Source organism: Lissotriton vulgaris, chromosome 10 (genome assembly GCF_964263255.1).
Source record: "Lissotriton vulgaris chromosome 10, aLisVul1.2, whole genome shotgun sequence".
Taxonomy (NCBI): domain Eukaryota; kingdom Metazoa; phylum Chordata; class Amphibia; order Caudata; family Salamandridae; genus Lissotriton; species Lissotriton vulgaris.
In genome coordinates this window covers 1,011,549,905-1,011,573,272 of record NC_141698.1, presented here as the reverse complement: position 1 = coordinate 1,011,573,272, position 23,368 = coordinate 1,011,549,905, and the positions used below count along the sequence as shown (strand labels likewise).

Here is a 23,368-nt window from a genome sequence, read left to right as displayed (position 1 = left end):
CTTATGATACCATGAGAAGTCGGTGAGGAACGCTATTTCACAGTCGCGATGCCAAGATGCAGCTCACCTGGTCATGCTGAAGCGATCGGCTTTGTAATTGACTGACTGTCTGCATGCTTAATATAGCCACCAAATACAAAGCTGCTCGCCAAGTGATCTTTGCACATGATACACGCTGGCTAGTTCTGGGCAAATACAGCATCACATAAAAAGCGAACACATGTGATGTGCTCTACTGCAGCCAGTCAGAAAACGGCTGTACAACAGTCAAGGATTACTGCGTGTGCTTTCTTGATGTCCAAGCAGGCAGGGCAGCCACCAAAAAGAGCGGACTGACTAATTTAAGGTAACTTTTCAGCATCTCAGTGCACTGTTTGGAGGGAATGTGTCTTTAATATTTGAATCACTAATGTTCTATTCAAATTACTAACAAATGGATGATTAAAAGCTGAACTGCATTTTGAGACGTTTCCCTTGCCGCACACATAACGGTTGACGTCAATGGCGAATGCTTGCCTTACTAAGTAATTTTATCATTCTCTGAAAAGGTACTGCTCTTTGTTTCTCCAAAAATCTGTTCAATTGAGATTCCTTTGTGCTGTTATAGTTGTGCTGATAAATGAGCCTCTGTTATGAGTGGCATTTATAACCAGTACTGTTTTTTTTTTTTTAACCAAAACCACTTTGTTCGATGGGATCCAGTATGGAAATGCCCCCTTTTGTATGGTCAGCCCCAAATTTTTGGACTGATGCGGAGGATTTTTCAATTAAGAGTGAACTGAGGCCTGCTACCAGACCTTGGTGCCTGTGTCCTTACACTTAAAACTGCTATGTCAAATTGGCTAAGCAAACTTAGTCGGAAGTCCCTAGTAAATGGTATCCAGGGCATGTTAGTTAGAGGGTCACCCTAGTAATGCAGCACTGGTTGTGCCACTCTGGCTGTGACACGAGTAAGACAAGACTCCCAGCCTGCCATTTCAAGGTTGCTGGAAGAGCAGTTTCTACTGCAAGCCCGACTTTGTCTTTAAAGTAATAGCAAAGACAGACTTTCCCCTGGTGTATGTGTAGGTCATCCCATGGCAGAACTATCAAACGGTGCACATATTCCATTGGCAGACTATCTCATTTAACAGGTTTTGATAGTAAAAATGAATCAAACTGTAATTTTTACTGCGGAAAATCTTGGTTGCCCAATTGGTGAGTACAGTTACACGCTGAAACCTCAGCTGTGCAAACTCTGGAACAGTGCAACCAAAGTGGGTCATCCAAGGTATCAAACAAATTGTTACATTAAGCCGGACTTCATTCTGAGGTCGAAATAAATATAAAGAGTAGCAGTGTGCAACTTTAGCAAAGGTGACACTTTGTTACCTTTAGTCCCTTATGCCCATTCTGGTTGCACACAAGGTCCTGCAAGGTCCTATTGCCCAGACAACTTTCTACCCCCTGGGGAGATGTGCTAACGATTCCCAGGAAAGGATGCATTAAGCGCCTGCTCTGGAAGGAGGGGTCACCTTCCTCCTACAGGAAGCCACACAGATGTTGGCTTAAAAGACGAGTTTTAAAGAACAAGCCACGTTTGAAAGGCAAATGGGTAACATCTGAGAGAGGGGCTGCTCCATTGCTCAATCAGACAGGGTGGCACTGGGGAAAACAGATTCCCAACCGGTTACCCAGGTGGATGTAACCCCTTTTAAAGTCATACTTCTGGGTTGGGTAGGCAGCTCAATGTGCCAAGAGAGGTATCCTGCCATACTGGAAGTGGGCAGAATGGTGCATCTTGGGATGCCCAGAAGCCACACTTCACATGAAGTGGTGGTTAGGTGGGAGGGAACATGGTAGCCCGTCTACCAACCACATCTTGCTCTAAGAGCCTTTTCTGAGCACAAGTGGGGCAACCCCTAGAGCCCGAACTCAGATCTCGACAGGACAAAGGACTGCTTTGCAGCACAGTTAAACCGACAGACACCGTGGAACCAAAAAAGAGAGACTGCACCTTGTAGCTAGAAAAGGAGAGGGGCAGTGCCTGCCGCGTTCCGCTCAAGGACAAGTCATCCTCAAAGAAGGATTGCTTTGCTGCACAGTGGCACTGGCCAAGAGATGCTGCACAGTTGTGGACTGCACATGGTAGGTTGGCAAAGGAGAGGGACTGTGACTGCAGTTTCCTGCTCAAGGACACGTCTACAGAACCCAGCCAATGTCAAGAGACTCAAAGGGCCAGCTGACTAGCCTCCTGTATGCAGCAAGTGACACAAAAGCTGAAGAAGCCTGCTGGGGCAAGTTGATAGCTCAAAGTCTGCAACTCGCTGCCAACCACAGCCGTGCAGCACCATGGACCTCACTGCAGCACAAAGTTCCACCAGAGTTTGCTGAACTCAGGAGTCTCTTCAGAGAGCAGGTCAGATTTCCAGAGGACGATTTACTGACCCAGCAAGGATTGGCCTGTGACCACGATACTGGAGACTGGACTACTGTCAGCACAGAGAGGACTTTGAGGCACGCTGACGCTGCCACCAGACTGCTTCACCCCCTTCGTGGACCGAAGAGTAGTCGCAGCAGGACTCCCGTCGACTACATCAGATGCGCAGCATCCTTTTGGCATCTTCAGCATGCTGCACTCCTTGCATCAGGACCACTTCCATAGGAAAGCCATGCAAAGGATAAAAGTGCCAGGAGCCTGATTCACCTGCTGAGGTAACGATTTATGAGGATCTTACTGGTCCCCCTAATTAGCTCCCTACTGGAGTTGGTCGCCTAAAGTTCACTGCATTATACTTAGCCTAACCTTTCAGTGATAAAGTTTCTCTGTGTCAAATTTGGTGAGTTTGCCAATGCTTGTTTGCGGTTGAGTGAAATGCTTAGATTTACTATAATTTGTAAAGTCTATATTTCTGGAACCCTCCGGTGGATCTTTTTCAATAGGTGTTTAAAATACATAAAAATACAGTTGATTTGTATAAATTGGTGTCTGATTTCTTCAGTGTCTTGTCGATTTCTTCTTCAATTGCTTTGATACGGTTTAAATGCTTTACACTTGTTCCTTTGTGTAAGCCTTGCTGCTCAGAGTCACAGCTACCTGGGATTGAGCCGATTGTTTGACAAACGAAAATTAACTGTCCTAAAGTTGTTGGTAAGTGTATTACATGATGAGGTCACACAACCACACCATATAATACACCCCATTTCCTCACAGATACTTTGGCCCATGTTTACTGCTTTAAAAACGTAACTGCAGATCACATAGCTCTGCTGCTGTGCGCTAAAAAGCCAGGACCGCTGAGATATCAGGTGTGACATGAGACCACCGGGCCTGTTCAGGAGGATCTAAGGTTGTTATTACAGGGCATGATATAAATCCTAGAATGGAAAGTTCACCTGGGTTTTAAAAAAAAACAAAAAACAGGATTTGCGATTCATGTCCAGGCACCTTCTTCCCTGAAGGAGATAGCGGGTCTGCTTCCTCACTGCTTTACTGGAGTATGAGGAGCTGCAAGATTCGCCTGACTTTGATGATATATGTAAAAGGTTGGTGAGGAGGGATCCCTGCAAGAGCACGAAGGAGGAAGAGAGCATACTCTGTTAGTGCTGGTTAAGGGGTAGTAGGTTAGTGACTTTCAATTTCAGGTGCTTCGCAACAGTTTTAATATCGTTTTCAAGTTTCATTGCACAAAAGGCAGTAATTTATCTCTTTCCATGTTCTTCACTGTTTGGTTTTACTCGCGAGAAAGTGTCCCTCTAAGTGGCATACATTTGGTAATTGAATGCCACTTACACATACACTGAAACAATGGCAAGGGCACACATAAGAAATCTGAAAATGTGGCAGCTATGAAAAGTTGAATCTACTGAGCTAATTGCAGAATTTAGTGATTCCAACTGTAAAAATAAGAAAATACCTCTCGGACCCTTTTGTTGATATATATATATATATATATATATATATATATATATACGCTTCACAGTCCTGCTCCATTGTCTACACAAGGACAAGAATTCCGCAAGCAACCAACGGAACCCACAGGTACAGACCACTCCACAGCGCAAGAAGTAACTTCAAAGGTGGTTTATTTTCACGCAATCGCCAGCATAACGCGTTTCGGTCACTACACGGTGACCTTGATCACATGCCAGACAGAACCAATGAAAGTGCATATATAGGGTGCATAATTAACACAAAAAAGGGGCGTGTACATTGATAGAGACTGTGAAAACACTTGAGTTGAGGTTCATCCAGATTGGAAAAAAGACCCATATTTACAAATGTTAAAAAATTATTATATACAATTTGAATAACAAATGCACAAATATCTTACCATAATTATAAAACATAATTTTTTTCTCATGTTTGCAAGCTGCAGATTTACTAAATTCAAAACTTCTATATATACAGCGTAATATACATTTTTATATATATCGATATTCAATCCCGGGTCTAGAGGATGACAGTGCAAATCAACATGTACAATTAATGTTGCCCTTTAAAGTGCTAGTGCTAATTGATTCTAACCCTTAAGTGCAAACCCACGTATAACGTGTAAAGTGCCAAGTGCAGTTTCAGCCAAAATAAGGGGCAGATCCCTGCCTCTTAAGTAACTCATATGATGATGGCTGAAATATTAAAAGAAAAAAGGGGGGAAGCTTGGGGGGAGGGCTCAAGAAGGACCATGTTACGCCATTTAGGAGGTTTACATGTTATGGAACCATTATTATGAACTACCTATAACCCTTTACACAAAGTGTAAATGCATAGACTTTAGGACAAAAGATCCCAAATTAGTATTGAAAACATATTCCATGGGACCAAAAGTTAGGACATAGTGCCCTTATTATCTCCCCATTAAGATACAAAATGCTGTAAACTGGACAATACAACCCAGAACGGCACAGTCTCACCACCTCATAAATTCATCTATGACCTGTTTGTGTTAGGCTATCGGTGATCTCAGAGCGGGGGAAGTTAATGCAAACAGCAGTTGAACATAGTAATCAACATATGACATGATGGATACAGGGAGAATGATCTTAACAGTTTACTCAAAGGACTACTCAATAGTCCTACATGTGGTCATACTCGGTTTACTGTTGAACAAGAGGAGGATTATACCTGTGCCACCGATCGAAAGTTCACTCAGATAAATGTCTGGCCAGACTTAATGAAAAGGTTTTATAAAAAACAATGAAGGTCCTCTCCCGTGTTCAACCCATTAGGGATTCTCGTATCTAGTAGCAAGATATACTTGCTCTCCAACTGCCTGAGAGATTTTTCTCTATTCCCTCCCCTGATATTCTTGGGAACTCCGTCAATGATAAAATAGCTCAAATCATTCACATTCCTCTGATGGACCAAACCAAAATGACGTGCGACCGGGTAATTCTCATCAGAGTTGATGATGGCCCTGAGATGCTGGAGGATGCGGTTAAAGGCCTGTAGTTTAGTGCTTCCAACGTACTTGAGCCCGCAAGTACATTGGAGCACATAAACTACAAAATCGGTCCGGCAAGTGTAGTGCCCCTTTATTGAGATGGAAAATGGATCAAATGCAGACTTGTATTCCTTGGTAGAAACGCCGAATTTACAAGCTCTGCAAGAGATGCATTTATAAAATCCTGGTTTCTCAGACAACCAATTTTTCTTGGGGATAACCTCAGGGCTTGATTTAACTAGGGCATCCCGCATAGAGGGTGCCCTTCTGAAGGTTACTGTTGGTTCCTCAGGTAATAAGGGTGCCACACTTATGTCTGTTTTTAACAAGGGCCAGTGTTTCTTGAGAATGCCTCTCACTTTCCTTTCCTCACTGTTAAAGGTGGTAATCATGCTAATTCTATCAGGGACTTCAGACTTAGGTTCTTGTCTGATACTGATGGCTTTAGTATAATTCAGATATTCATCCCGGTTCAACTCATTCGCTTTATTTAAAGCATCTCTGAGGGCAGCAGTGTGATAGCCTCTAGCAACAAATCTCTGAAACGCCTCTTTTTGACATTTATTCAAGTCGACCTCAGAACTACATATCCTTCGGATACATAGAAATTCCCCATAAGGAATACTTTTCACGAGGTGACCTGGGTGTGCACTACCGGCGTGCAAGATAGAATTGCCCGCCGTGGGCTTTCTATGGAGTCTAGTATGTAGTTTTTCATCCTGGACATAGATCTCAACGTCCAAGAATTGGATCATTATTCTACTGATCTGTGACGTAAATTTCAGATTAAGTTGATTATCATTAATGACTCTCACAAATTCAGTAGCGGACTCTTCTGATCCCCTCCATATCAAACAGATATCATCTATAAAACGCCAAAAGTGGGCTATTCTGTTGGGAAACCTGATATATATATATATACACACACACATATATATATATGTGCGCATTTCGGCTGATCTCACAGCATTTGTCAAAGGCTGCGAGATCAGCTGAAATGCGTTCCTGTTAGCAAGTGCCGTCTGCTAATAAAATGGAAATTGCCTAAGGACTTGAGTGTGGGCTTTCTCTTGATGTGGAGATAGGGGTTTGCAATCAATGAGGCATTTTGTGGTAAACAACTCTTTTCTGCACCAATGGTAATCTGGATGCACACCAAGCAATACACAAACCCAAGGGGGAAAGGAAAAAAATAGTTTGTTGCGAAGCAAAAGCGGCACTACGAGGGGTTATCACCACTACATACAAGGGACAGCATATATCTATCCAAGGTGCTTTGTAAGCATCGAAACGTGAAGAAAAAAAAAAATATATATATATATATATATATATATATATATATATATATGAATGAATAAATAAATAAATAAATAAATAAATAATCGCTCACCAAGCGCAAACAAGCGTGAGTGCACTCCTTCCAGAAAATGACGCCAAAACAGGATCCAGTTGAAAAACGGATTTTTACAGCATATGGGCCCAGCAAAATACCCTACGCGTTTCGGCGGAAACCGCCTTGCTCACGGGTAACAGAATAGTGTAATGCATCGTGTATATATACAAAATACGCGAAAACGTGACTTAATAAAGCTAGAAAGAGGACTACCGTTCCCAGATTGTTTTGGCCATCTTGAATGGTTACATATCGTCAAATAATACACCTCTTCATGTCTCACACCAAGCGTTTTTGAAACAGAGAAACAGAAAAACAATGTGCAAACAGCGAGCTTAAATTTGAATTAAAATCAAATATAGCATATAGGTCTCCACCCATATTCCATACACATCGATAATCAACTGAGAAATGCTAAATGACGCTCTACACGGTGAAAACGATGACAATGAAACCAACCTGACATCACTTTCACTGGCATCATTGTCGGTCCCTCCTGTAGCCTTGGTTGCATCCAGATTGCCTTAGTTACCTTTGCTTGTGATGTTATCATATTTCTGGCTAAAGGTAAATACTCTACCTGATTGGTAGTCGATCTTATCACGCAAAAATTTGCGTTCCTTTTCTGCAATGATCTCCTCCTCATGCTTGTCAACTTTCTTACTAATCTCAGCCATCTTGATGGTAAATGCCTCAGTGGTCTCCTCTTTCTGAATCTCATCTTTCAGTTCCGCAATCAGTTTTAACAATGTAGCCTTTGCCTTCCAGGCAAATTTAATCAGTATGGACAACATGGGATTGGAGCAGTCCATCAGGTTTTCCACCCATTCCTCAGCCAATTCCGGATCAGGGTCCTCATAGGAAGGAGCAATAAGGATACTCAATCCTCTAGGAACTCTTTTCTCTTCCTGATATTTCTCCAACGTGATTGCTCACTTGGTGCCATCACAGACATTTTTCAACAGTAACGGATGCAGGTTATCTTTTTACTACAATTACGAGTGTCCATGTAAATATATGTGGGAAGATTCCTGGTGTACACAGCAGAACCATGCAATGAGTTGTGGAGAGCATTTATTATTGATTTGACCCACTTGGGATTTTTATATTTTTCTAACATAAAAGGTTGGCCCCTCCAATTCACTATATGTTTGAAGTGATGAAATGTATTCAGTGTTTTCATGTATTGACCCACTTGGGATTCTCATATTTTACTGACATAAAAGATGGTCCTCCACTTCACTGTATCAACTGCATTTTGCAAAACATTATCTGATTGTAGTGATGAAATGTATTTATTGTCTTCATATATTGTGGTCTCTTGTATCATGGTCATTCATGGGGGCTTATGATGTAATATTACTGTCAGGTTGGTTTCATTGTTGTTTTCACCGTGTAGAGCGTCATTTAGCGTTTCTCAGTTGATTATCGATGTGTATGGAATATAGGTGGAGACCTATATGCTATATTTGATTGTTCTAATACTTACAGCGGTTTTTTAATTCAAATTTAAGCTCGCTGTGTTTGCACATTATTTTTCTGTTTCTCTGTTTCAAAAACGCTTGGTGCGAGACATGAAGAGGTATTATTTGACGATATGTAACCACTTCAAGATGGCCGAAACAATCTGGGAACGGTAGTCCACTTTCTAGCTTTATTAAGTCACGTTTTCACATATTTTGTATATATACACTATGTATTACACTATTCTGTTACCCGTGAGCAAGGCGGTTTCCGCCGACACGCGTAGGGTATTTTGCTTGGCCCATATGCTGGAGAAATAAATCAGTTTTTCAACTGGATCCTGTTTTGGTGTAATTTTCTGGAAGGAGTGCACTTGCACTTGTTTGCGCTTGGGGAGCGATTATATTGAATACAGGGCGACTTCTGACCCGGAAGTGCACCGCTACCTAAGAGTCCTGGCCTATTGGAGGATGTGAAAAGTTCTTATTTATATATCAAATAGGAAGCCGCAAACTCTGGTTAGTTCCCAAATTTAGGTGAGGAGCAGCTCCTGTGTACAGCACCCCACATCACCAGCCACACGAGTCTGCTCACCTCAAATGTCTGTTTTTCTACCAATGTTTTAAAGCATAGGATTACCACAGTGCCATCCATGCCAAGCAAGAAAGGGACAAAGCCTTTTGCCATTTATACAACACAGTCTTTAACCATGGGATTAGCAAAGTGCCATACATGCCGAGATGTATAATGACAAAAGCCTTTTAACACTCTAGGCACAGTATTACCGCTTTGAATTGGTAAAATACCATCCAAGCCGCCTGGAATGCATAAAAGCAACCCCTCACATGTACATATAAATAAATGAATTAAAACCATTAGAAATGTCTTGCCAGTTAGCCAATAGCAATGAGAATGCCCTTTTCAGCCTGTTGACCTAGCATAATCTCAGAATATTTAACTTCATTGTTTTCTCAATCTCTACAGAGCTGACAATATTGTAAAATAGGTTCCACCCTGGACACTTGTGCTCCATCAAAACTTAAGAAAGTAGCTACCATGGTTGTGTCTGTTCTTGACCAGATGCTAAACTCCAATTTGGTGGGCTAATTTCTCTTCTCCCATTAAGTGCTAAAATCATTGAGAAATCAGTAATACTAAACAATTTTAGTAGCAATATTCAGTTTAGATCCTACTGATACTGGATTCTGGCCAAGCCCTGGTGGTCTCTCAGTATATACTAAAACTAACATTGTATGAACGGGGCATGGTGGCCCTAATGCTTTGGATCATTGACACATTTGACCATCCAATGCTGTGACCTACCTGGAGAAACCTGGCATTATCTCTCTACATCTACACAGATACAGGTGTATCTTACCCTGCTGAGTCTACAGAAAGCTATACAATGGCTCATTATACCTCAAATTACGGAACCTAGACACAGGGGATGATCCTTTGTGTACACTGGGCTGCACCCAAAGTACAGCCCGATATACAAGAAGGATGCAAAAAAGCTCGTCCATCTTTCAACCTGAGGCTTATCCCAGAACCTTTTCCTATTGTAAAGCAGTATAAACATTCTTCATTTAAAAAAAAAATATGTATGTTTGAGCATCAAGGCACCTTTGCCTATCTGTGCTTTATAAGCTTATAATTCATTCATACACAGGAATTCCCAGTCATGGGTAGCATGATCACAGCTGCTTGAATAACGTTGGTTAGTTGGTGGTTATCTTAAATGCTATCATCTGTAGTGGCAAGCCAGGAAAATGAAACATGTATAAAGAAGCTCTAAAACTGGTGGACAAAAAAAGAAGGGATTGCCAGATCGAGTTATTTTCTGCAAGATACAAAAATAGGTTCTAAATTACGCATTTGCAAATCCAACGGAATTTGTGTCATTGGAGAATAAGAGACAGCTTAAACTGAATAATCCTCACTACAACTCATTAATACGTTTTGCAAATGAAGCTTTCATCAGTGTTGGGTGCATTTTAGTTGTTCAGTGTACAAACAGAAAATCTTAACTTAACGTGGGGGGCCGGCGAGGGTGTGTGTGTTTCACAGCTTGCTTAGCCATCTAGTTATTTATGAAGCACTGCCATGTACACATTCCTAATTGTCACAGAGAAAAAAGATCTTGCAAACTTTTGTGCCATTAGAATGGTCTTCATTAGGATTACCAATGTTTTGCAAGTTGGTCAGGATTTCCTGTTAGGTTTTGATTTGTAGTTCTTAAATAAGAAGCAGATATTTCCATGTATTCCGAATTCTATTGAGTACTCCAACTAAACCTATAAATAGTGAATAACTATGCTTGTGTGCCTGATCCCAGAAGACCATTTTAAATATCAACTTCAAATTTGGAACGTGTTTAAATAAGAATGTGCTTCGAAATAACTGATCATAACTAAAAGCATAAAAACAAAAAAGTTTGCTTTCGATAGGCACGTTTTTCTTCATTCATATCATTTTCAAATTTAACAGTCAAAACTTTACATTGTGTTCAAGGACCCAACACATTCATTGATAGTTTCAATTGTTTATGAATATCAGAGAATCCTTTGAGGAAAAACATACATTTATTCCTTCAAAACAATTTCTCATACACATTTCTGAAGAGGATTTAAGTTCATTGAAAATTAAGTATCTATTTCCAAGTCAGCTGACAAGAGCTGATGATACATGGCAAAAGATGTAATGATCTAAGTTACCACTTACCTTCTTGTTTCTTAGCAGTACGTGTTGGCGTTGACGTACTGGGCTTGCTTTTTGCATCTGTAGCAGAATCCGTCTTGTACATGGACTCATCCTGACAAAATCCTTTTTCAATGCTGTCAAAGAACCACTGCATGGATACACAGTGCACATTCCATTTTCTAGCACATTCATATTTCTGACCTATAGCAAATTGGAATAGCAAATACAGATTCAGTAACACAACTAAAAAGTCTATCAACATAAAACTGCTGCAAAAGAATCAGAAGAACAATTTAAAGGAAGCAATACTTCTAACAATATCTAGGGTGTTTAATGAACAAATATTTACAGGTTAATTCTTTGTTAGTATAGTTGTCCACCAACCAACCCCATTCCGCCCCTTTGTTTATCAAACTGCCCATGTCATGCTTATGGTATGGTGTATATAGTGACTCCAGGGATTCTCTGGGTTCTGCAGCACTCAGTGGATGCTGGGAAGTACCTATGGTGGTTCCTGTCATTTACTATTGATGCCCAATTACATCAGGTAACATTGCACTTGAATTAATATTACGGTATTACACGCAACTTTCACAGAGCAGCAAGTCTGGCAATCCGGGCTAACTCCAGAAGGACGTAGGCAGTTGATTCAGATACTGCCCAACTCAAGTAGTTGCACTCAATGTCCCAATAAGAGTGACAGCTGTGCAAGATAAGCAATGAGATTTTAATTGCCTTTAGGATAGGTAGAGTAGTTTAAATAATAATTAAACTAAAACCTAGGAAGGTCTAGCAGCTTTGGGGATGTGCTACAACACTATTCGATAACTTACACAGTAAGCCAACATATTAAATTAAAATGGGACCCTATGGCCAATGTTACTGAATTGGAAAGGGTTTTTGTGTTTTTCGATAACTCTCTATGACCTCTTGGATTTCCTACTACCTTTGTCTCTCTAAATCAGAGGTGCCAGAGCGAATGCATTAACCTGGACATGCTGGTCTGCCCTCTACCCCACATTAGTAGCACCTATTACAGGCAAACTAGTGGTTTTGAGCCCTAGTGGCTAAATGTCCTTGAAACAGTCTCCTAAACTTTAAACATAATCAGAAGTGCCACCCAAGTCCAATGTGATGTTCTATGTCACCAATGGGTCCGTTTCGAGTCTTTGTACCAAATAAGGCGGGTAACAGGAGATTGTCAGCACTATAAAACAGTGTCAGTGGATCCAAAAAGTGCTTCATAATGCTGAGTGCACGAAAGTTGTACCCACTTTTTTCAAGTCTTATGTGAAGCCATAGTGATTTTTTTCTGATAGTCTCCTCCATATTAATCGCATTAAGGTTAATCTACGGACCCTGTCTGCAATTGGAGTTTCTTTATCCAAATAAATATCATTCTAAAGCATGTTACTCTGTTTCACCACAAATGTTGAAGGTTTTTCTTCAGGTGAGAACAGGGTTCCTGCAGTGACATAATAACAGGTTCTCTCAATAAAGTGAGCCGCTACAAGCTTCTTGATACATCACAGGCAACCTTTCACGATCTACATGATCAGTTATAAGACCCGTCCTTATAAGAGTTATGAATGGCAAAAGAGTCTGGGGACTTCATTTCTTATTTGATTTATTGAGAGCCTTTGATGTAGCAGACCTTTCTACCCTTGTTCAGATCTTCTTCAATCTTGGAGTAGGAGGTATCACATTAAGGTTGTCCATTTTTTTACACAAAGATAAAGAACAGACCGTTGCTTTTTACCTACAAATCCTCCTCGCACAATCCAATGTATGTATAGAGCCACAATCCACAGAAAGGAGTAGAGGACTTACAGACAACAATGTTGCTGCTGAACTGCTTTGACTGACCAGTAAATCTTTAAAAGTGAGTAACAACCCTCATGCATGTTCCTTATTGAAGCAATAATAGCCACAGCAATGGGAAATGTATTTCGTTCAGAAGAAAGAGTGTTGTCAATCCAGGAGGAGTGTCAACTCCTCTTCAGAACTCCCGGTTCCTGCATTATTGTTGTCCTGAGCGCAAGACTGCATATAATACCACCTAAACGATGTTAGAAGGATCAACAATCTCAATAGAAAGTCCACTGGGACAACAACTTTCAACAGCAGAGCAATCGGTCCTGTGGTGGCAAACAATTATCTGCAAGCAGTGCCTATTCAATAGGATCCTCCTGTGCTGATGATAGTCCCACCCCTGTCAGGCTGAGGAACCCACTGAGATGACCTTTTTCCATCTAGGCAACCTTTTTGTCAATGTCTATGGATGGAAGGGGAGAGCATCTGGTACATCAACTACTTGGAACTCACAAACGCCTACCTAGCTCTCAAAGACTTCATAGAGTCTCCGATGCCCAACAATAATCTTATTCAGACAGACAATACAACAACCATATATACTTAAACCAGGAGTAATGTGGTCACAATATTTGTCCCAGAAAGCTTGGCTAACCTGGTTGCTGTCCTTAGCCCAACGTATGACATTCAAGGAAGTCCGCCTTCCTGAAGTGCAAAATTACTAAGCAGTTTCCTCAGCAGATTCTACATAGAAAACCACAAGTGGGTTTTAAACTCTCTGATTATTTAAGGCATCTTTACACGACTGGTCATCCAACGGTACAGCTCTATGCTACATAACTAAAGGCAAATGTCTGTGGAATTTTTCAGTGTTTTCAAAACATTTTACATTCTGTGGTTATCAGCATTTGTTTTTGTGCCATGAAATGGCAAGTCTACTAAAGCATGACTATAAATACATGCAGCAATAGGGACGTCTGTGGCAGCAGACTGTGTTGTTGCATGAAGAAGCAGCTAAAGTAGAAAAGTAAACTTCATGACTTACAGGATGCCTTGGATCATGTGCATTTGAAGTTCATAACGGGAGCGAAGTTTATTTTACATTGTTGAGCCATGACTGTGGGATTCTGTGTGTCTTTGAAAGCCATCAGGACATCGAAACATTGATTTTTACCAAGCATGTGAGCTGAAGTTTCTCCGTGTATTCTGTGCAGTTTGTATTGTTGTAGTGTATTTTACATCTGGGGGGAAAGAGCAAGCACAGTTCTATAGGTTTTCATTAAATATAATCAGTCACAGTGCTGGTTCAGCTGATGGTGCCAAGTACAAGCCTTATTTCTGAACCATCAGTTCCAAGGCTCTTTTTTAAATGGAGTTAGTAGAAATGAATGTTGAATTCCACGATCCCCGGGCTGTATCTGCGTCAGTGTACACACTCAAAACTGGTGCATGTACCTGATTTTTGCAGAAACAGCATCATCTGCAGCACATAATAGGAAACATATAACTATGTTTGTCCTGTCAAACTGCTGAGCTGCACTGTGAACATCTTACAAACTAACTCAGAATTTTCACAGGTAATGTATGCAATAAAAGCAGCACAGTTTCACTAAATCCAGAACGCAAGTTCTCTTTACATTGTGCGTAGTATAGGAAAGTGCCCTATTTTGGCATGGTCACCCTAACTTTTTGCTAGGTATTTGATGCAATTTTGACAGAAGTACACTGGGTTTTCTGCTATGCAGGTCCCCAATGCCAGATCTCTTTCTCTAAGACTTTAAAATTGTTTCCCCCAATTGGCAATACCTTTAGCCCCAGTGTGAGTCCCTAGCAAATGGTACCCCTGGTACTTGGGCAAGGAAACTAAAGAGGGTTCTCTATAGGGGAGCAGCACGTATTGTGCCACCCAAAGGGACCCCTCAGTTCCAACATACAAACTGCCATTGCAAGCTGCGTGCCATGATGCAGAAAAAAGTGAAGACACAATATGGCACATCTCCTATGTGCCATGTCTGCATACACTGCAGGCAGTATAGGTAAGTCACCCCTACAGCAAGCTTTACAGCCCTAAGGAAGGTGCACTATACTACATGTGTGGACATATCTGCCTGAGCAGACCTGCCACTTTGATGTCAAATTCTATCTATTCTTAGATATTACAAGTGAACAGGAAAGCCAATTTGAGTACATGTGCTGGACACTGGATTCATGAGTTTCCCAGCCACTTGATGGCTTTACTGAAACTAGAGACGTTTGGTATCAAACCTCTCATATTAATAAACCGACACTGATGACAGTGATGGATTTATTAAAACATGCACCCAGAGGGCACCTTAGAGGTGCCCCCTGTAAACCTACTGACTGACTGGTGTAGACCAGCCTGCCACCACATACCTGATGTGGACATGACCTTACAAATTCCACCATATTTGTTGGGGCGGAATTAGGCTGTCTGGGGCAGGGTTATTATATACTGTATATATACCATGTATATATGTATTATATACATGGTCCAGACACCCTAAAGGTAAGTATCCCATTGGCTACTACCCGTCACTCCCCATAACACCACTAAATTGAGTATTTATGTGGCACCTCTGACACCAGGAACTCAGATTGGAAAGATCAAGAACAGAAGGACGCCAAAAGAAAAAGTGAGAACTTTAAGACTGCTTGGACTTTTGGCACCAAACCCTGCCTGCTGCACTAAGTCTTGACAACTGTGATCCAGAGACTTGTTCTGCAGCTGACCAGCTACCAAGAACCCAGGGAAATTGACTGCATTTAATGAACATTCAGCTGGAGTAATTGGATTGTTAAAGAAAACTTGGAGAGTAATGGTATGTTTATGGGCTCTGGTTTTCAGTTAAAAACAATTGTAATTGATAAAAGTCACATGGAGGGAAATTTGCTTTTCATTAGAAACTGGAAACACCAGATGTTGCTTAACTTATACTGCTTTAGTTTTCTCAAGTATCACACAGTTTAAAGGCAGCCCTTATTTCTAACCACTTTTCTGTGAAGGATAGTCCTGCTGTAAGCAACTTGGGCCATTGTAAACCACTTGATGTGTGTGTATGGCCACCAGCAAGGTTCTTTGCTCCCAAGACTTAATCCATCTCTTGGTGTGGGAGGATAGCTGACCTCATATGACTTCAGCTCACTGATCACTGACCGGTAGAAGAAAGGGGGCCACATAGAAACAGGATGCAGACAGGAACTCCCAATGGGGGGCTCTGGTCAAAAGGGTCCGGGGTACAAGGGAGCACAGTCGGTTTGTCAGTAACAGGGTTGTGGTGCTCTGGTGCAGAGTGGAAAGGTTGGTTGGGCTCTGTGTGCCTAGGCACCAGAGCCCCACAGCCCTGTGTCTTGACAGGTTTTTTGGCTCTATTTCGGAGTGATGAAGACTTTAAGCTTGCTCTCATCTAGGATCTGTATTCTTACCTTGTGTTGGCCCTTTTAAGCCCTTTTTCCAGACCTAGAAGAGGATAGCTGCTTTATATGATGATAGATCCCTTATTCTTGACTCTAATCCATCTATTGCCTATTGGCTTTGACATAATTATGTGTCCTTTCATTATCCTGCCTATAGTAGAGGGTGGATCCTGTGGTCCTGACTTTATATTACACATTGGTATGGTTTGTGTAGGTACTCTGACAGAGCTAAGGGTTATTTCATCCTTCTCAGGCCTACAAGGCCCAGAACTAGAGAGGCTCCATTTTGCTTTCTGTCCCTGCAGAGCTGAGATGCTTGAAGGGGAAAGGTAATATTTTGGTTTTGAGCTGTTGTTCGTCCTAAGCGAACCGAAGAGAACCGGCCAGAGCTGAATCTAATCAAGAAGTGTCCCTGGGCTCAGGTCTCTAGACGAAACAAGCAGCTGATCACTGTGGGAGCGTCTAGAGCAAGGAGCCCGGTGCATGGACCTGGTAGGAGGAGGCTACTGGCTGGAACTTTCCATGAGGGGAGAGGATTCCATATTAGCGAACTGCAGGAGAGGAGGAGTGGTCAGTTTGGTTCTTGAAGAGTGGAGAGTAGGATGTTTGCTGGAGCTGCAGAGTACAGTTCAGTTCTATTGGTTTTCTGGAATGGAGAAAGAAGGCAGATGATTGCTGAAGCTGGAGAGAGCAGTCATATGAACAAAGCTGGAACTATCAGCTGGGGGCTGCCAGTTTATCAGAATGCATTAAAGCAGATGGAGGAGTTGAGGCTGTCAGCTGAAGCAGTTGAGCCAGAGGCGTGAAGCTGTGGTGACGGAGGGAGAGACAGAGAGCCCTGATCCTACCAGAGAGAGAGAGAGATATATTCGTTCTAATAGGTGAGGTAGTCTAAATTAGTTTGCTTTACACTTACACCTTAATCTTGTCTTTATTCCCTAGGCTACTGTATGTCTAATCCCTTTTCTTTCAGCGGTGTGTTATAGTTCCTGTTAGTTACAGAGACCCCGCAGATAACATTGTCCCTGTTATATGTCTAATCCCTTTCCTTTCAGTGGTGTGTTACAGTTCCTGTTAGTTACAGAGACCCCGCAGATTTGTGTATGTGCATTCTATTGTTATTGTAATAAAGATACCCCAGTTCTTAGTGAACCAGTGTGCATGTGTTGTTCTTATGATAGAGAGCGTTTAAATAACTCTTGCATACAGTGTGTGTCTCTTGTTCTTAAAGCACAGGTAACCTTTCCTTCTAGTCAGGTGTTACAGCCAGAACAGATGCTGCCCCTGATCCGGTAAGTAGCCACTGAATAATTAGGGAGAGAGAGGAGCCCTTGGGCTAGAGGAACATTAGTATACTGAGTGATTCGGCCATCCCATAATATTATTGTAGTAGCAAACCTTTAGTGAATAGTGAGAGAGACTTCCCAACATAGAGAGAGAGATAGAGCTGAAGGTATTCATAGGAAAGTGATTGTCGTTGTGTAGCGGCGTTAGTGAGAGCACTGATTGTGGTCAGTGTGTATACCCGCAAGATTGTGGCTTGAGAGAGCACCGGGGGGATACGGTGTGTAATGAGATCGCCTCTAGGGAAAGTGGCATTAGTGAGAGCATCAGGTGGAAGCCTGATGTGTAGGTCCGCCGGATTGTGGACCGGATTGGAAGGAAGAGAGCACTAGGGCTGCAGCCTAGTGTGTAGACACGCCGGATTGCGTGTCGAGTGAGCACTGATGGTGATCAGTGTGTAATGGTAAATAATCAGAACTGCCCCAGGGTAGATTAGTCTGGACCCATGTGGTCGCGAGACTATGAGGTAGGAGTGTGGTGTAGGGCATGGACGTCCTTAGTAATCAGTGAGTATTCCTAGTAATCCCTATAGATTTAGTGGTGTTTCTAATGATATGAGCTTGTATATTGCGAGTTCCCCATCCTCGGGTAGGTACCCAGGTGCCTAGATAGATGGGTCCTGAGGAGGGAGGTGGTTACGTTCCGGCTGGGTTGGAGGTGCTCTAAGGAGCTGATCCCATCTGGTTCGAGAACCCGGTCGTTACACCCTGGTACCGAGAAACCGACTGTTTGGCAAATGTATAAAAAAATATTGTAACAGTCTATCAAGGAAGATTTCCGATCTCTTTAGCAATGCCTCTTGTAATCCATACGATCAGAGTGGACAACCTCTTACCATAGCTAGAATAAGAAATTGAATCAAGAACACAAAAAAGTATACTACTAACGCAATAAAAGGATCTGCAGAGATAATCAGTACTGCCAGCATAACACATTTTAGAAATATGCTTCCTTCCTTATCCATCACAACACTGAGTGCTGTAACCCTGCAACACGGAAACAATAACTTGATGGTCATTAACCAAGACATGGAAGTACTTCTCACAAAGGCTCAAAGCAAAGACAACAACACTCTTCCAACCACACATCAAAACAGTGTGCATCTGGTGCCCCTGTGCTTTTCTACTAATCTATTCTGCTACACTGCCAAAATGCAACATCTCTGGTGATTGCTGTGCGTGACAAAATATCAACAAATTAACATTAGCGAGGAAACTTCTACATTTCATTGCAATGATTTAAGATACATCCAATTATGACAAATGAACGTTTTTTAAATGAAGAGACCAGCAATTTAATAACCATTCTAGTTTTGGGCATCCTATCATTTGTTTATTTATGCAGGACTAAGAAAGCAATGTGTGCAGACTGTTGTCTTTCCTGCGAGGTGGCAATTAAGAACATAGGTTAACTGCCTGAAACAATGTATGATTTGTCTGACACAGTAAACTTTTTTATTTCTAGAAATTAAACTGTAGCAGTAGCCACTGTGCAGTTACACATGAGTCAGTTTCCATAAGAAGAGTGTTTGATTTTGCTAATAACTGACTAATCTGCATAAAAGTTTCCCCACCTCACCTCCATTGTTGAAAATTCTGGGGTGATAGGACAAGCACAGGGCTAAGAAAAAGTGAGGGGGTCTCGTAAGACTTTTCCTCATGCAATAACCATAGGAAAAATTAGAGAACGATACAGAAAAAAATGGCACAACAGAATTACACCAAATTTGGCAGAAAGCTAAATATCTATCCAGAAAACATGCTTTTAATGATATATTCAGCCATCTTAGAGAAACTAAGGTTTACAAAATAGCAGTATCTGTTGCCACAGGTCTTCTGCAGGAGTCCCATGGCTATGTACGAAAAAAACATTTCTTATTGGTCGTGTTCCTGCAAGGCTCCGGGATTCTGTTCCAGAAAAAAAACATTTTTTTAAAGGAGGGTATACGTAAATAAGGGGGGAAGTGTAGGGATACACTGACCCCTAGACCTTGAGTGGGGGTGGCGAATGTTTCCAAGAAGGACCACCTGGGACCAAAAAACAAATGTTTTGGCTTTATGGCGGTCCCGCCAAATAGTACACACCTCTCAAACTTATGTAGTCCTGTCCCCAAAAAAGGGAAAAAAGAAAATCTCCGGTGGAGGTGTGTGGCCAGTTGGCCACTTTTGGGGGGGTTTGCCGTGTGAGGGAGTTGGGTGCAGGGCCTGGTTGCAGCCAAGCCCCCATGCAATGCAAAGCCAATGCCAGGCGAAGATGTATTGTAGTAAGATGTTATTTTATGTTAAGTAAAATCATACAAATTCACTGGGGAAAAAACACAAGGTTAAAGTGGAGTTCCACGTAAGTATGGTAGACTTACATTATTAAGAAACCATCAAAATTAATTTATTTTAAAAAAAGGTTACATTGGAGTTATACAAATGTGGTCTACTAATAATAATGAAAATAACACTGCAATACACCAGTTATGTGTAACTGACATAGTTAAATGGGTATATTATGTACAATATTTGGAATTAAGTGCTGGAGCCAGAAAAATAAAATCATTGAAAGCTTCCTCAGCTCTATAGGTATCAATGCCCTGACAGTGAATACAAGTTACGAGCTAAGAGTTAAAGAAAAGCATACCTATGTATGAAGAGCACTCATTGTTATTTTGAATGTACCTGTAAGTATAGTGATTGTATACCCAGATCAATCAACTGGGAATGCAAATAAGTACTCCGGAAGGAAATAAAAACAAAAGATTACTGTTACGATAGAAGGTAACCTAAAAAGTACTGCTTGTGTGGAACTCAAAAAGTAAGGCTCTACATTACAAATCAAATATACGCGCTCTTTACTGCCATAAACATTTAGTAAACAACAATAAAAGTAGGCAACATAAAGTTTGAAGGATCACACAGATAAACAAATCACTAACAATAATATATTACCTTTAGCCTCTTGTACAATGAGGTGAGTGCACTCATTCATTTTCAACTGCCCTGTGTACTGGCCTCCATGTTTGCCAGTGAGACGCTGCACTTCCTTCCTGTCCAGGCTGCTCAAACCAGTGACACAAATTGTGCAGCCACGGAAAATGGGGCAAATATGGTCTTCAATGTTTACTTCAGTGTAACTGATAATACTGTGTAAGACAAAAAGGAGAAGCATACATAAGGAATGTTGCCCCCACCCCCAACAAGCTTTAAAATTCAGTACAGTAAAATTCCATTCAACTGTGCATTTATTCCCGTATGACCCCAGGCTAGTATATTTTTCATACATACATATATAAGTATTAAATTTGGTCCAGCTTGTAAAACAACTGTGCATATTCTGAGGGCATTTTGCAACACAATACAAGACACCATTTATGTTAAATCTGCACAAATACATTTTCAATTTTGATCCCCTGAAGCCATTTATAAAAATGTGCAGCAGAGGAGAATTGCTTGTGTAAATCGGGACACATGTGGGTGTAATTCTTCTAAAAGTCTACAACTCACAAATAAGATGTTTGGTTACCTCTGTAGGGACTTCTCCCATACTGCTTTTACCCAAGACGGAAGCAGAATGGGTTTCTTTAGACTGGCAGCCACTAAATATTTCTTGCTGCCAACTTCACCAGCAATAAGATGGGTCACAGACACATTGAGATCTCGGTAGACCCTGCCACCCATCATCTGCACGTACTTGTGAACTTCTTCCTTGAGACCGAAAAGAAAAGCAGATCAGTCAACGTGACGCAATTTAGTCAATCAAGAAAAACACGCTGCTAATCCTAGTTTTCCTGATAATCCATTTACCAGACGTTTGCTCACTAAGCAGGTAATTAAATATTGCAAATGCGTTTACTGAAAATAAAAAAAGACATTACAAAATGGCAGGTCCAAAAAATAGGTTAGATGGGGATTTAAGCAGTAAAAGCATGAGGGCTGTAGCAAGAGGAAGGATAGAAAGTCTCAATACAAAGTCAAGAGCATGATAATAGAATTCAGAGGAAAATAATGGAGGATACCATGACGTTGCAAAACAGAGTATGGGTAACAACTCTTTTATTGTACTGTCACCAATCAGCAAACAAACAAGCACTGCCAATTCATGACAAACATTACCAATACGATTCCACCATGTGTCCTTCCTCTTCAATCAAGGGTTTTCCTTATATTTGAAATTTTTGATTTAAACATTATACTTTTCTTTCCTACACGATACAAATTCCAAATTTGCACCTCTATGTTTAGCCCCATTTGATCCCATTATGCACTGAAGTGATACACAAGACTTGTGATTTACTTCAAACTGGTGTGAGAAAGTAGCCAAAGATAACTTGACAATGTACTTTTTTTTTTTTTAAAGAAGTTTTGTGAAGTGTGTGTGCTCTTACCAGAGCGAACAATAGCAAATCCTATTTGTCTGCCTTGCAACTTGGCTCTGCCAATGTTTTTGGTTGGTTTTTTTAACATGGCAAGACGCAACATACTGCCATAATTTTCATCTAGTCATAGCATTAGCAAATGTTATGGCATGGCAGGCTGCTATCTTGAAATGGGAAACCTGTACCACTTGAAGAGCACCTTCATGTTGTGTGTTCTTGCTGCATTAAGAAGCAACATGGCGGTTATTTTGAGATTGGATTATGATTAAATAAAGTACCATTTTAAAACTGCTGCTATAGCTTTTGCACAGGTTTGCGGGAAAAGCAGATGGCAGATAAATGCCAAAGATGAAGCAGGAACCTATGAAAGGGCCTCAGAGCTTGAGGTGGGAGAGCCAGTCAGCTATGAGCCGATCTAAAACACGATCGAAAATTAATGAAACTGGAGGAACACAATAAGAAAACAGCTGAAGTGGACTGACCCAAAGTCCACTGTCAGACATTGTTTGGGAGTCTACAGGGCAGACAGGGCCGTCTGGCATACATACAACTGTGATGGCTATAGTAGATGGCTACTGGTATCCGGGGGTCCATTCTACTATGGATATGCAAACTGGGCCAAGTATACATTTTTCCACACTTAATTCCCAGGGTATTGGGGGCTTAACCGGGAAGTAGAGGGTATGAGATCAGAACTCAACATCAACCAACAGATACAATAACTTAAGGTTCAGCCCAGTGTTTGTCTTTTAGAAAAGGAAAGTACTTTTAATCACACAACAATAGTAAATACTACACAATACAATTGTGAACAAAGTGTTGCCACTGCTCACAATGCCCTGGGTTGCTTCCCCCTTCCTCGTCTTTGTTCTCTCCCTTGCCCAGTTTAGAATGGTGCCAGAGTAACCTTAGGTGGAAGCATGAATGAGGCTCAGGAACAGATTAAATTCCACCACAAGTTCAAATGCACAGGCAGAAGTAGGTTGCTATTGTTGAGGACAGACTTTTATAATATGGGACAAAGGAGTCAACACAGTTTTGAAACATCCGCCATTAATGCTGGATAGGTCAATACGTAGCATTCGCCCATTCAGTCAAATTGCCCATACTATGGCGGTGGAGAGTTGGAGGTGGAAAGTTATCCGACTTTGGCTGATTTGTATCCCGAAAATAGGTTTAGGACATTAGAAGGAGCACAAGAAAGTTTTGGTGTTGGTAGTTGTAGGATGCGGACTCTCCATATAGTGTACCAAAAAGAGGTACACTGTGCAGAGAGTCCACTGGGTCCCCAATTGGTTTACAGAGGCTAAAGTAGATAATACTCACGCTCTCTTTTGTGGTATGCGCAAGCAGTTAGGCTCTTATCAAAGGGCAGTGCAAAGAATAAATCTGAGACCAGTTTTACAAAAATAACACTTTTTTTTATAATTCAAA

General features: G+C 41.3%; 1 protein-coding gene across 3 annotated transcripts in view; it reads right to left on the bottom strand.

Moving 5' to 3' along the window:
* TOPBP1 (DNA topoisomerase II binding protein 1) overlaps nucleotides 1-23,368 on the bottom strand; it is a 289,247-nt gene that overhangs the window by 231,921 nt on the left and 33,958 nt on the right. For 2 of the 3 annotated variants that reach the window (XM_086942059.1, XM_086942060.1), the window contains exons 5-7: nucleotides 21,082-21,263; nucleotides 20,508-20,701; nucleotides 11,002-11,181 (exon numbers count right to left, since the gene is read on the bottom strand). In XM_086942059.1, coding sequence (XP_086798185.1) covers nucleotides 11,002-11,181; nucleotides 20,508-20,701; nucleotides 21,082-21,263 — 556 coding nt within the window. The remainder of the gene's footprint in view (nucleotides 1-11,001; nucleotides 11,182-20,507; nucleotides 20,702-21,081; nucleotides 21,264-23,368) is intronic. The other variant, XM_086942061.1, reaches the window with a different exon arrangement.